Raw genomic sequence first — 15,173 nt, forward strand, 5'->3', positions numbered from 1 at the left:
GCCAGGGGGAGTCGGCCCGTTTCCCCCCCTTGACTTCCTAACGGGATGTGTCCAACTGTTCCCGAAGGTGGTGGTGGTGGTGGTGGCCTACTTGGATGGGGTGTCTCTTTTGGCCTTTTACTCCGTCCACGACCAGTAGATGGGGGCGATCTACCACGATGGGAGGATCTCGGTCGTCGGGGCGAAAGTGACATGGACCACCTGCCTTTCTCCTTTCTGTGCTTTTTGTGTGTTCGCCCTTTGGATCCGCCCGGGGGAAGATTCGTTCGTGGACGCCTGGGGATATTGGGTCCGTCCAGATTTAATCCAGGTCTTGCGATTGTTTCTTTGACTTCCTTCAGCGCCATCAGGAAATAACTCACGATTAATTTGCCGTTCGCCAGTCGACGTTGTGGTGGTTATCATAGAATCCGTGTTGTGAGCTTGGAGGAATGAAGAACTTTGGGCGCCCGGTCCAAAGCTTAACAAAGGCCAAGATGATACGGTCGATGTGGACGCCATGCTCCAATGTGGAGGGAGGGTCATAAATGATTGCTTCCCTGTCTCGGTTCCAAACCGTTCTCCAATTGCTTGGGCACACATACTGATGAAAGCATCTGGAGGCATACTATTTTCGACGTGCGTTGCAGGAGCAGTAGAATCAGTGCGGCCAGCACTAGATGGTGTAACTAATGGTGTTTCAATCCCTGAGGAGGAATTTTGATCTCCGTTTGTCATAGTTTTTTAGTGTGAACGAAAAACCCTTTGTTTGGTCAAGGATTCCACGTTCACCGCACCAGGTAGCGAAATTCTGGTCAACGTCCGTCCCTGTGGGGGCGTCGTTGGGTTCGACAGGGGGAAGCTCCGATGCCAAAGTCAGTAAGATGATTCAAGGAAACCAACTGAATTGACAAAGGTTGTAAGAATGTGTCCCTTGATAGCCTAGGGATGTAGGCTATATATAGCTAGGAAGTCGTAACCTTCAGGTAACTAGAAGGTCTCCATTAATGCTCTATTAATGGCGGTTACGAGTTATCTCTAACCTGGCAGTTAGCTAATTGATTACTCATTAATGATCTTTATGGCCGAGTCGGCGGCCAGCCGTTATAGTGGCGAATCGGGTGAATGAAGAGATTCACCTCATAGGTTCGCCAGCGGATCTCACTGAGCTGAACCGTGGAGATCCGCCATCCGGTTCTTCTTGTGGCGTTCTCAAGGTGAATATCCCTTTTAGTCCTCGGGTTAATATCATGATGTTATCATCTGTTGAGATTCCCCATGCATATTATAGTTCCTTCATCTATAAATAGACTCGTTGTCTGTTCATACTTTATTATTCATTCTAGTAAACTCTTCAGCTCTCAAGTTTATCAAAAAAATGGCAGCGACACCACCAGGATCACCACAGTCGCCACCACCACCACCACCACCTCATCCTCTGCCCGAGTTCGAAGAACTCATGGCTGCTTTCATCCTTTCGTTCCGTGATGGAGACACGGACGAAATAGTGAGGTTCATGAGGGGCATGTCACACACCATGTCTTGGGCTGCAGAAGAAATGTCTAACCTTCTGGAGTCAGTCATGGGACAAAACAGGCGGCTGAGGAGGACAGTGAGGCGCCTCAAGAGGGACTTGGAGAAGTCCAGGAAGGACTACGCTGAGGCGTTAATGGGTCCTGAGTACCTTTAGTTTATTATGTGTTTTTTTGTTTTTAATGTTTACGTACTTTTATTAGGTGTTTTGTGTTTGTTTCTTTTTTTTTGTTTATGTGTTTTGTGTTTTTCTAATATGTTTTACTGTGTTTTTTTTCGTTTTTTTTATGTTTTATGTATTTTTTTTCCTTAGTTTAATATAAAAATATGGTTATGTTTTATGTGCTTTGTGTTTGAATTTTATGATTTAGAATGGAAAATCACACATTTCTGACTGTCGATATTCATCTTATATCGACAAATATCGACACTGTCGGGAAAACCACAGATTGAAGTTCCAAATCAAATGCATCTTCTTACAACAATGTCACTCATTTTAGGGTTTCGCACGAACAGTAATAGCATGAAATGGCAACAGCAACGATATACATTGGGTTTTAGAGAAACAAAATGATACATCTTAACCATGAATAGGACGAAGCTTTAAATATTGTAAATAAATGTAAAACTTACATGATTGTGTATAAAATCTTGAAGCACACACTGTGGGTTGGATTGAATGTTGATCGGCGTCTGTAAATTGATCCCGTTCTTTAGAGAGAGAGAGATAGTGAGCGAGAGAGCGAGAGCGAGAGCGGGGCGAAAAGGGAAAAATGGGGGGAAAGACAACGTTATAAAAGGTTAGGGATGAGGGTAAGGTTGGAATTTAGCTAATGAAATGTGTTAGTTTTGGTGAGATTTTGAAAGTGTGTTAGAAAAGAAAACTAACCCCTTAAAAGGTGCTAGTTTTGTAATTGTCCCTATTCTTATTTATTATAATACAATTAATTAGTATTATTGTCCATTAAAATCTTATATTCGTTTTTCATAAACAATTCCATAACTACTAAATTTCACTGCTTATGTAATATATGCAAATTAAAACTAATTGAATATCCATAATATTTTGAATACTGACATGTATCAATATTGTTTTAACTAGTGTTCAAAATATTGTGGATATTCAATTAATTTTAGTTTGCATATATTACATGAGACATTGAATTTAGGAGTCATGGAATGGTTGATGAAAAACAAATATAAGGTTTTAATGGGCAAGAAAACTAATTAATTGTATTATAATTTATAATAAATAAGAGAATAGAACTAAATAGAAAAGATAACGTATAAAGTTAATAGGAAAAAGATATAATATGGTTAATTTAATTGTGACGTTTAGTTTAAATTGGATATATTTTGTAAACGTTAAGTTTAAATTCGTATTATTTTATAAACGTTAAGTCCATATTGGTGCTGTTTTGTACGTGAAGACTAAATTGATTTTATATTATAAACGTTAAGCCTAAATTGATATTATCTTGTAAATGTTAAGCTTATATTGGTGCTATTTTAAACGTTGAGCCTTTAGCCCAAAAAACTTTAGAACAATTTTGATACTTATCCCATGATTTTAAACTTTCAAATATTAAAAATAACGAAATTACCACTATTTCTATCGCTGGTCACGCATTCTACAAAAAGAAAACTTCCACGTGTTGTTTAATTAGTGGAACTATAGATTAGGAAAGTAGAACAGCAAAAGCACTCTAGCATTACCTCTACACTACTCTTCTCATCAGGCATTTCATTTCACCATACTTCGCACCTGCTCTGCGCAAAGCCTAAAAGCCGCCAAATAAAAAACACAAAATCCGCAGAACAACAGGAAGGAAGATTGTTTTTCCCTCTTTCTCTCTCTGTTCTATGGCTTCTTCTGCTTCAATCTCCAACACATTACATACTCTCTCTTCCAATGCATTTCCTCACCGTACGAAGAAGCCCAAGGAGAAGATCTCTTCCTCTCCTTTGTTTAGCCTTTCACGTTCTCCTCTTCTTTTTAGGTACAAATTCGTTCATATTTTTCTTGATTTGATTGTATTGTTTTGGTTTATGAGAAAATGGAGCAGAGAGGAAATGTTCCGTTGATGGAATGTCTGTTCCTTACTGAGAATAGTTCATATTTTTCTTGATTTGATTGTATTGTTTTGGTTTATGAGAAAATGGAGCAGAGAGGAAATGTTCCGTTGATGGAATGTCTGTTCCTTACTGAGAATAGTGTACGTGTCTTTTTTTTTTTGTTACTGAAAATGAAGTGCGAAGAGCAAAAGGATGCTTACCTCTGTATTAGTATGATCTGTTTTAGGTTTGGTTTATGTTTACAATAGAAGCAATTAATCAACTGGAAGGCGGAGGCAGCCCCGCGGGCGCTGCCATGGAGGATTTAGGGAGGGCTAAATATTAGCCCCCACAGTTTGAGTAGAAATCTTAAGATAATCAAAGGGAAAGAAACAACTGATCAAAACTTAAATGTTCAGACTTTAGATTGTCTTTTGTTGACCACCATTTCTCCTCCGGCTCTAACTTGCGATAGCAGGTGAAACGGTACTCTCCGATTCTCTCCTAATTTGCTTGAGCTATTCAATAAGTTCAGCTCTTCCCTTTGGTAACTATGTATCTCTTATCTGAATATTGAAGGAACTTTTAAATGCTTTATCTACTAATTAAGTTGAGTTGTTCAATCCTGCTTTCTGTTTTCTGAATCCTTATTCATTCCGATTGTTGAATATCCTTGCATTGAAAAAGATTGAGGACAAGTTGTTTGATGAAATGCCTGATTGGACTATTAGATAGTGTCTTTTGTCTTTTAAGCCTTGAAATTCACTGTCCTGCCTAAAAAATGGCTTAGAAATGCCTGATCGGTTTGACATTGCTGCATTTGGCAGTTGAAGAAAGTAAACAACTAATTTGAGACTTTCTTCAATTCATGGAAATTCAAATGTTGAGTAGAAATCTAAAACTTAGATGTTCAGACTTTAATTTAATTGTTAACTTAAAAGGTCTAATTAATTCATCTAAAAAGAAATTGATTGTTTGCTAGACAACGTTAATTCATAATGTCTTTGTTGTGATTTGGCATATTTTCTTCTGGTCTTTTCTTATGATTGCACATATTACTAAAAGAAACAGAACAACTTATAACTAGAGTCATTCAAGCATTTGATTCTATTCTAGGGGTTTTCTGTTGATGCAATTGCAGACACAATAGGACTTCTAACTATATGTGTCCCCTTAGTCTCGTACCAGGTTAAAAATCCATAATTCCCAACATAATCACTCTGTGGAATCAGACTATCAGATTCCAAATTTTAGTTTAGGGTTTTTATAGTTTATGGAATTTATTTTAGGTCTTTTTAGTAATATAGTATATGTAACTAGTACTTTTTAGCATTTATTTATCAATACAATTAAAATTTTGTATAATTTGATTTTACTTTTTTATATATGCAAGATTTTTTTTTTTAACCTTGGGCTTAAATTAGCCCCCCTTATTCTGAAATCCTGGATCCGCCACTTACTGGAACTGGAGCTTAATTTCGTTTCTTAATTTGGTGGCTTCATGCTTAAATTTGTTTCTGTGCTCTTTTATGGATTTGAATCCGTCAAAACTGAGAATGATATACGTGCGTAAGAGATGATGACTGTAATTCTGGTTTATCCTATTCCATATGATATAACGGGAGTTGAGGTTAAGTGAGAACAAGTTAACCAGGAAAGGTCTTAACAAATGAAACTATTCTCTGCCTAATTGCATAGGTTTAGGCACAAATTCATGTAAAAATATTTTTATGGGTTTTCTGGCCTTAGTGTTGCAGCTGTTAGGGCCTAACCTGACAATGTATGATGAGTAGGAAGTCTTGATGTTTTTGTGAGCAAAGTGCTGAAGCTTTTTTATGGATTGTTCAGGACAGGTTTTGTTCCCCAATGGGGCAATAGGGAATTAACATGTGTTCATGCGTCTTCTTCAGTTAAAGGTAATATAATAATACCCTGTTCTCGAGATTAAATTCATGCATGAATAACTGTATTTGTATCCTCAATTTGTGAATTTTCTCCAACTTTTTAGCTGTTTTACTGGATGAATCCAAGGAAAAGGTTCGCCTTCCAAAAGGTGACGAGTGGTCTGTCCATAAGTTTGGTGGTACTTGTGTGGGAAGCTCTGATAGAATAAAGAATGTAGCAGATGTAGTTGTTAGTGATGGTTCAGAAGGGAAGCTGGTGGTTGTGTCCGCAATGTCAAAGGTGACAGATATGATGTATGATCTCATTTACAAGGCACAAGCTCGAGATGATTCTTATATTGCTGCCGTTGATGCTGTTTTTGAAAAGCATAGATTAACTGCAATGGATCTTCTCGATGGGGATGATCTTGCTAGTTTTTTGTCTCGATTACATCATGATGTCAATAACCTAAAAGCAATGCTTCGTGCAATATACATAGGTAATGAGCACATCTATTTGTTTATAAACTAGCTGGTTGAAAAGGTAAACATTTAAACTTATTTATGCTAGCATTTCTGCTTATGCCTCTGCAGTTCTTGGGTATAGTTGGATTGTTTATTTTTTCATCATCTAGGTTTATGATTATAGGTTTGGTTCATTGAGTCCAATGGTGAATCATATCACTTTATTTGACCTGCTCAAGTTCATTCTACTTTTCACTTCCTTAGACTATGTGTTTTTTTTTTATTATTGTTCATTCTTAAGGATTATGATTGAAATTAAATGTTTTATACAGTCTTGATCACATGCACCTTATTGAGCATGGTGAATTTGCTCATTCACCATTAGATCTAGGCTTATTAGAATCTTAAGATGGAGATTCAAAGCATCGTGAGGCTTAGATTTAATAAGCCTATATCTAACGGTGAATGAGCAAATTCACTTGCTCATTAAGGTGCATGTGAAAATTCCTGATGTTTTATAAGGTAAGGAAGATCTACATCTTAGACTTGTTGAAAAATGAAGTGGTAAAAAGAGCAAATAGCATAGTTGTTAAAGGCGGAAAGCGTACTAAGGCGCTATGGGGTCCTGGAGCCTTGGTGCAAGGCTCAGGCGTGCGCCTGATGAACAGAAGATGCAGAACATGAAAATAAAAAAGATACAAAATCTAATTATCAATATTTGATACTAATGTCACTAATACTCTATTAGTAGTTACGACACAAGTTATGATGAACTAAAAAACACACTTATAACCACACAAACAAGACAAAACCACATACAAACATAATATTAAATGTCAAAAACACTAAGCGTTGACAACAGAGACTAAGATACTAGAATTACAGTAGAGCTCTGCTGGTTTCTTGCATCCTACTAAAGAAGTAGGAGCTCCTCTCCTTTACGTCTCCTCATATTCTTCCCTCCCTTCTATTTATACATCTCTTCTTATTCTTTTTTACTTAGATCAACAACTTAGATTTAAGTGTACTAAATAGGATAAGTGGTTCAGATTAATCAACCTTGTATTTTAATGAGAACTATTAGCCGTGTCTGAGGAGAGCTTGCGAAGCCAGGCGAGACGCACAAGGAGAGAGCCTTTGAAACAGATCCTCACCTAGGATTATTAGGCGCATGACCTTGAGCCTTGCTTGAGGCGCGCCTTTGACAACTATGGAAAATATCGACATGTATGTTTGTCTATCAAATGAAAATGGCTATATTTCCACGCTTTCGTGCATTTCTATACCCGCTTCATTCTTATAAACATGAGTTGCTTCTAGTTTTATTGTTGTAATTACATTTCTGCTGCCTCTAACTCCCCTTATTTATTGCAGCTGGTCACGCAACAGAATCATTTTCTGATTTTGTTGTAGGACATGGAGAGTTGTGGTCTGCTCAGATGTTATCATATGTGATCAGAAAGGTCCACCATTTCTTTGGTTGCTGCAATGCAGAATACCTGTCAATATTATCTCATTCTAGTCCTGCAAATGCAAATAATTCCTATTTGTTTTGCAGAATGGGATTGATTGTACGTGGATGGATACAAGAGAAGTGCTTATTGTGAATCCTACAGGTTCTAATCAGGTTGATCCTGATTTTGTTGAATCTGAAAAAAGGCTTGAAGGATGGTTCTCTAAATATCCATGCAAAACAATTGTTGCAACTGGTTTCATTGCCAGTACACCTCAGAATATTCCCACAACTTTGAAGCGGGATGGAAGTGACTTCTCTGCAGCTATAATGGGTGCTCTATTGAGGGCTCGACAAGTTACCATATGGACCGATGTTGATGGGGTCTATAGTGCGGATCCAAGAAAAGGTTTGTACACTAGGTCTTATGTGAATGCTTGGTCTACTAACTTAATGTACAAAGGATCTCCTCTGTATTCATTTTTGAGAAACACTAACTCTGGATAATAATATTTATATTTTTACTATAATATGAATGTGGAAGTTTGATGAAAATTGAGATACTGAAGCATCTATTCCTTTTTTTTTCTTATTCTTTTTAATCTTCCCTACAGTTAGTGAGGCTGTGATCCTGAGGACATTATCTTACCAAGAGGCCTGGGAAATGGTAACCTTGATCCCTTTTCTCATGCCCAACAAAGTTGTTTTTAATTTTCATCCATGTTTGTAAGATTAATTTCATGTTCATGCAGTCATATTTTGGAGCTAATGTTTTACATCCCCGTACTATCATCCCTGTTATGCGATATGATATTCCAATCATGATAAGAAATATTTTCAACCTTTCTTCACCTGGAACAATGATCTGTCGAGAATATATGGACGAGCATGAGAATCTCCGGGAATTGGATGCCCCTGTCAAAGGTTTTGCTACAGTAGACAATGTTGCTCTTATTAATGTGGAGGGGTGAGCCATTTTCTTGGTATTTTGTCTTCATTTATGTGATCATATTTGTACTTGCAGTGTTGTTTCTTCATTTATAATATCATTTTTGGTTTCTTCAGAACTGGAATGGCTGGTGTTCCAGGCACAGCTAGTGCTATTTTTGGTGCTGTTAAAGATGTTGGGGCTAATGTGATAATGATATCTCAGGTATTTTCTATTCTCTGATTTATGTTTTACAGTTTTCTTGGTATACATGGATGCTTAGTTTGATTTTCCAATGAAGGCTAGTAGCGAACATTCTGTATGCTTTGCTGTGCCTGAAAAAGAAGTAAAAGCTGTTGCGGAGGCTTTGCAGTCTAGATTTCGTCAAGCGTTGGATGCTGGTCGCCTTTCCCAGGTTCTATATAATATTTTATTCTAGTGTTGAACATGACTATGGACAATTAAACAGCAGATCTCTATGATATAACCCATCTGTGTTGCCATTGGTTGTTTAATAACTGTAATAAGGCTGCTTTTTTCTTCCTAGGGAATATGTTACTTTCCTATAAGGGAGCTATGGATAACAAGAACATGTATTCTTTAAGATTTCATAAAAAAATTGAAGTCTTTATCTAAACGCTTCTCATTTCAAATATGAATTTCATCAACATTGTCTAAATCCTTAACTTCATATGGCATTCCTTGTTTCACAATGTAGGTTTTATGGCTCTGTCTTGCCTTTGGATGTATAACATGATATATTGGAACCCTATATCTGGTATTAGGTTTCTCAGGACAGTTTTTTTCTTTTCAGGTTGCAGTTATTCCAAATTGTAGCATTTTAGCAGCAGTTGGCCAGAAAATGGCTAGCACTCCTGGAGTCAGTGCTTCTCTCTTTAATGCATTAGCAAAGGTAAAGAAGTATATATTTATTTCTGAAGTTGACTGTTAAAATTTCACATATTTTTATACTTTACATCTTGCATCTTTTTATTGCCACTTCATATTTCTTTGATTTAATTTTAAATTATTATTGCAATACAGGCTAATATTAATGTCCGAGCCATAGCTCAAGGTTGCTCTGAGTATAATATTACTGTAGTAGTCAAGCGCGAAGATTGCATAAAGGCTTTAAGAGCTGTACACTCAAGGTTTTATCTCTCAAAAACCACAATAGCAATGGGGATTATAGGACCTGGTTTGATTGGTGCCACATTACTCGACCAGCTTAAGGATCAGGTGCATCTTCAGTTATATATGTTAATTATACAGTTATCTATTAGCAATTATAGAATGGTTTCTCTCTTCCGATCAAAACTGGAATTCTGAAAATAATTGATGAGTTACAATCCGAGAACCCCGGTAATGGATGATTACGAGTCGGAGAAATTGGACGAGGTACATTTTTCATGAAAATATATGTTATTTCCCCTAGGTGATCGTGGAAACCGCCTGGCCTGTGTGACCGCCTAGCCATTCACAGTTTTTGAAAAAAATGAAAAGGGCAAAATTGTCCAATAGGGGGTGGTAACTAGTAATTTGGGAGGCGGTAAATAGCAACACCCTTTATATATTCATTGTGATTAGTTTCAAGGAAGACATGTTTGAAAATTAATCTAGAAAATAGAGAATGGCCAAATTTTTTGCATGTTTTTCTAGTTTTGGTAATTTTAGCATGATTCTAGAAATTGGTTAATTCTAGCTTGCTCTGCAAATGTGACTAATTTTTTAGTCCATTTATCCGTGAATGGAGTAAAATATTTCTTTTTTTGCTAAATTTGCAAAATATTCTACTTTTTTTTGAAACAAAATATTCTACTTTTAGTCAAGCTTGAGTTTCACAGTTAGAATTCATTATCTTAAATAAAAGACGTTCAAGTTTGCCTTTCACAGATGTTCAAATTAGCCAAAATTCTTATTTCTTTAAATAATGAAATAAATTTCATGCTGATAGTTTAAATTGATTAAGAGCTTAATTTGTGAAAGATCTTGTGCTGTGCCATGTGAGCTACAAATGCAGTAGTCTTTTTTATTATCATTATTTTTTATGAAAGTTCATAATTTTTAGGTAATAATTGTTGAAAAAAGGCCTGGAGCAAAAGAATTGTTCTGATCGAATATGAATTTAATGAAGTTTTATGGTTCACTTGAAGTCAATAAGTTCTTAGCTGATTTGCACCTTCCAACTTTATACGTTTTGTAATATTCATCGTATTTGAGCCATCAGTTATGGTAAAATTGTTACTCAAGTTTATTCAAGACTGGTTTAAGAAAACCTCTAAGTCTGACTTTACCTTGAGAACCACATCGAGCCAAATCAGAGTCTGGAAAATTAAGGTGATCAAATTAGAGATTGTTTATAGTTGCAGCAGCTTAATTATACTCCCAAACTGGCTTGATATCTCTAAAAATTATTTGTGGGCCATTTCTTAGTTATTGATTTAAAATATATTAGCCTTTTCCATTTTCTTTGGGAGAACATATGCTTAAATGTTTTAGTTTCAAACTGGACTGCACAAACATTTTCAGATTTTTTTTTTATGATTGTGGCTATTTGAAATATGTGGCCATCTTACAGAGCTTTTAGTTTGGAAGACATGGACTACAATTTTATTCAGTAGTTGCTCCTCTTAAAATTAGAAAAAACTGATCAGTTCTCAAGTTTCAATTTAAATGTTAAATCCAAACTCAGATCAAATATCAAATTGCTCCATGAAGTGAGAGCATAGAGCCAAATTGGTCCAACAACAACAACAACAAAGCCTTATTCCCGAAATGATTCGGGGTCGGCTAACATGAACCATCATATAAGCCAAATTGGTCCATGAAGTAAAAAAAAAAAAAAGACCCATCACTCAGTCATTTATTAGCCACATGGGAAAAAAGGGTCTCACTCAAGTTTCACCGAGTTGGGCACTCTTTGTTTTTGTGGACTAAATTTGCCTGTGCTCCCACTTCATGGGGCAGTTTGCTATTTAATCCGTTAAAACTGAGTCTAAATTGTAATTTCTTTTGCAGGCAGCTGTTCTTAAGGAAGAATTTAACATTGATTTGCGTGTCATGGGAATTACTGGCTCGAAGAGAATGCTTTTGAGTGAAGTGTAAGTTTTGAACTTCTTGCTTCCATAAAGTTCCTGCATGTATATTTCCGTGTACGAGATTATCACGACAATGACTGCCTTGCTTCCTGTTGAGATTGAATGTACTGATAAAACTTATTCCTTAATCAGTAGATAACAAGCATCCAGGATCATAAGTTTCCTACATAACTTTTTTTTAGGCCTAATACATAATAGTAGATTGACTCCCTGAACTTGTCCATAATAGTAGATTGACTCCCTAAACTTTGCGTCTCACTAGCTCCTCAAACTTGATTATTTCATATCACCAACTCCCTGAACTTGTCCATAAAAGCAGACTAGCTCCTTGAACTTTATAAGTGTCTCACCAACTCCCTATACTTGCTTATTCTGTAACTAAATACAAAAATCTATTAAACCTAAATTCTAGAAATGCATCTTCATCTATTCGAGAGGTAATTTTTTTCTCTTCTCATACCTTTTGACCTATTATAAGAGTTAGTTTTGCAGGTTTGAGAGATTGAATGGATGAGGATAGGTAGTTAGTGTTATGGTTTTTATATTTAGTTGTTACTGAATAAGCAAGTTTAAGGAGTTGGTGAGACACCTATAAAGTTCAGGGAGCTAATCTACTTTTATGGACAAGTTCAGGGAGTTGGTGATACGGAATAATCAAGTACAAGGAGCTGGTGAGACACGTGCAAAGTTCAGGGAGTCAATCTACTATTATGAACAAGTTCAGGGAGCCGGTGATGTATTAGGCCCTTTTTTTAAATGCACAACTTTATCAAATTGTAGTTAAATTAAATTCCAAAAACCGTAAAAGGAAAATCCAAAAATACCTCGAGATATTCCGAATAGCTTGGTGCTCATAGTCCTTTGACAATTAAGGGATCTTTCTACGGTTCACTGGGAAATCAACTGCCAAGATTATCTACCCTTATAGATGGTATTTTCCTAATAGAGAGAGCTTCCCAACAGGTCATATTGATTGATAGGAATTATCCTGACGTTTTAAATAATTGACTGAACTATAGAAGTTTGATGAGTACTGCTGTTAGAACAGTATTTGATATTTCTATATCTAGAAGAATTTTGGTGTTGGAATTCCATAATTAAATTTGCTCTTACCATAGCTTAAAGCCTTGAATCTTGCAGCCATATTTAAATTGTAACGTATTTTCAATTGCTAAGATCGTCTTGATTGGGACTCTTTGTTTACGTTGCTCTTCTTTGAGCTTCTGGCAATGGGAGTTTTTATGACATTGAAAGCCATAGATAAGAAAATAGTTGTGTGGTTTAAAGATTCTTAGACTCCTTTGTTTGTGGGTGTAGTGGACTTGACTTGTCTAAATGGAGAGAAATGACAATGGAGAGTGGTAAAGCGGCTGACTTAGAGACATTCATGCACCATGTGCATGGAAATCACTTTATTCCAAATACTGTTTTGGTTGATTGCACGGCAGACTCCAATATTGCAAGCTGTTACTATGACTGGTTAAGAAAAGGAATTCATGTGATCACTCCAAACAAAAAGGCAAATTCAGGACCACTTGATCAGGTAAGTGGCTAGACGATATTGCTGTTTTGGTTTTCCTTTATCATCGTCGTCAATACTGTCTCTGCTAATGATCTTAATTTCTTGTAATCCAGTATTTAAAGTTGAGAGCTCTTCAACGTCAATCATACACACATTATTTTTATGAAGCTACTGTTGGGGCTGGTCTTCCAATCATTAGTACTTTGCGAGGTCTTCTTGAAACTGGAGATAAAATATTGCGAATTGAAGGAATTTTCAGGTAGTTTTGTTTGCTTTGTTTAATAAATATATTCACATGTTCTAAATAATATGTTCTTTTGACGCTAGCCTCCTGTCCTGTTCATGATTTCTTGTCACAGTGGGACTTTGAGTTATATTTTTAACAACTTCATAGGCGCCCGTTCATTTAGCGAGGCAGTGACTGAGGCAAAGGAAGCAGGGTATACCGAACCAGATCCAAGGGATGATCTCTCTGGAACAGATGTTGCTAGAAAGGTATCACTTAACCTGGAATCTTTTATCAAAGTATATATACCCCTTTTAAGTTTCATCTATCATTACAAGCTATGTTGCACGGGCTCGGGAAACGTTATTCTAAAATATAACCTTCATAAATTAGCCTTCAAGCAAAATCGGAAACGTAGAAACATTACTAAAGAGGAATGTCCGTGCAACATAGATTACAAGGGCACAAGGTTGTACAATACGCTAGTCGGGCGGACAGGGCCCTTGGGATTAATCAGGGATTAGTCGGATTTGTATTTTTTGTACTTTTTTATTAAATAAATTATCATATAAATACAATTAAAATATGAATTATATTATGTAAAAATAATAATATAAAATATTTAGGATAGAAGAACATATATATTTTAATAATATTTACATTAATGTTCTTAAAAAAATAAAAAATGGGTCAACAAAATAACATTAATAACAAAATGTGTCAAAAAAATAAAATTAATATTCTTAAAAATACATTTGATAGTTTAAAGTTTTTTTTTAGTTTTTTGTTATTTAATATTTTATTTAAAATTAAAAAATTGACATGAAATTTAAGGGCCAATTTTTTTGAAAGGACCGCATGGGAGCCGCCTAGACCCGCCCGGGCGGCCAAAAATCGGTCAACTGATTTCTGCCGCCCGACTTGAGGAAATCGGGACGGTGTTCTAAAACTCCCTGTCTAGGCGGCTGCCTCGGCTGATTTTATGAACACTACAAGGGCATGTCAAGCAGTCAGCAAGGCATTAACTTTGCTCTCATCACACTATTGTTTCTGCACTGTGTTAATTTTATTCTGTCATTAAGTATCATTTGCATATGCAGGTGATAATTCTTGCAAGAGAATCTGGTTTGAAGTTGGAACTTTCTGATATTCCCGTTCAAAGTCTCGTGCCAGAACCATTGAGAGTAAGATTTTGTTCTCCCATTATCTCAATCTTATGTTGGAATTCAGATACATAGTTTTGCTCAATATGATAATTTAATTATTATATTCAGGCCACTGCTTCTGCTGAAGAATTTATGAAGCAGTTACCACAATTTGACCCGGATATGGATAAGAAAAGACGAGAGGCCGAGGATGATGGAGAAGTAAGTACTTTCTTCTGCTAGACTCTTTGATTACAATAAGCAGTTGTACACAATAAGAAATTAATACGTTGATTGGAGTCCAAATTAAATCTATTTTTCCTTTTTCTGCTTTGAAGGTCTTAAGATACGTCGGAGTGGTGGATGTGGTGAAGGAAGAAGGGCGTGTTGAACTACGAAGCTACAAGAAAGATCACCCATTTGCACAGCTATCTGGTTCTGATAACATCATTGCTTTCACAACAACACGGTACAAGGAACAGCCTTTGATAGTCCGGGGGCCAGGTGCGGGAGCTCAAGTGACAGCCGGGGGAATATTCAGTGACATATTGCGATTAGCCTCATACCTTGGTGCTCCATCATAATAACCTCAGTTCTCGCAAAATGCTCATTTTGGTTAGAATAGGCCTGAGTTTGTGCTTTTTTTTTTTTTAGATCAGCGCTAGTCGTGGTGCGTGCGGTTTAGTAATGTATTCTTGTGTATGCCTTGCAAATTGTTGGGTGTTTTTTCTTTTTTTTTTTGGCTTAGGTTCAGCAGTTATCGAAATTTAGTTTTCTTTGTTTACAAGATGTCATTGCAAAGTTTAAACGTTGAGCTACCTGTGGAATGTATTCCGACTACAATTCAGTAATATGAATTAGAGTCGATCAGTTCAATATCTTTGTA

At 36.3% G+C, this 15,173-nt stretch overlaps 1 protein-coding gene across 1 annotated transcript; it reads left to right on the plus strand.

Moving 5' to 3' along the window:
* The first annotated feature begins 3,261 nt into the window (after positions 1 to 3,261).
* On the plus strand, positions 3,262 to 15,173 carry LOC136235435 (bifunctional aspartokinase/homoserine dehydrogenase 1, chloroplastic-like). The gene is made up of 18 exons (XM_066025105.1): positions 3,262 to 3,512; positions 5,416 to 5,483; positions 5,576 to 5,950; positions 7,290 to 7,378; positions 7,474 to 7,777; positions 7,983 to 8,035; positions 8,121 to 8,335; positions 8,434 to 8,521; positions 8,598 to 8,711; positions 9,111 to 9,209; positions 9,341 to 9,535; positions 11,315 to 11,397; positions 12,712 to 12,937; positions 13,030 to 13,175; positions 13,276 to 13,411; positions 14,243 to 14,326; positions 14,417 to 14,509; positions 14,626 to 15,173. The coding sequence occupies exons 1-18, from the start codon at positions 3,376 to 3,378 to the stop codon at positions 14,869 to 14,871; spliced, it is 2,751 nt and encodes a 916-aa protein (XP_065881177.1). The 5' UTR covers positions 3,262 to 3,375; the 3' UTR covers positions 14,872 to 15,173.

This window comes from Euphorbia lathyris, chromosome 7 (genome assembly GCF_963576675.1).
Source record: "Euphorbia lathyris chromosome 7, ddEupLath1.1, whole genome shotgun sequence".
In the NCBI taxonomy this organism is placed as follows: domain Eukaryota; kingdom Viridiplantae; phylum Streptophyta; class Magnoliopsida; order Malpighiales; family Euphorbiaceae; genus Euphorbia; species Euphorbia lathyris.

Bases quoted from the DNA above. Each gene is read 5' to 3' on its own strand.
- LOC136235435 (XM_066025105.1), top strand. From the start codon at position 3,376: ATGGCTTCTTCTGCTTCAATCTCCAACACATTACATACTCTCTCTTCC. The intron at 7,379-7,473 runs GTCCACCATTTC...TTTGTTTTGCAG, and splicing joins TATCATATGTGATCAGAAAG to AATGGGATTGATTGTACGTG. The intron at 9,210-9,340 runs GTAAAGAAGTAT...ATTGCAATACAG, and splicing joins TCTTTAATGCATTAGCAAAG to GCTAATATTAATGTCCGAGC.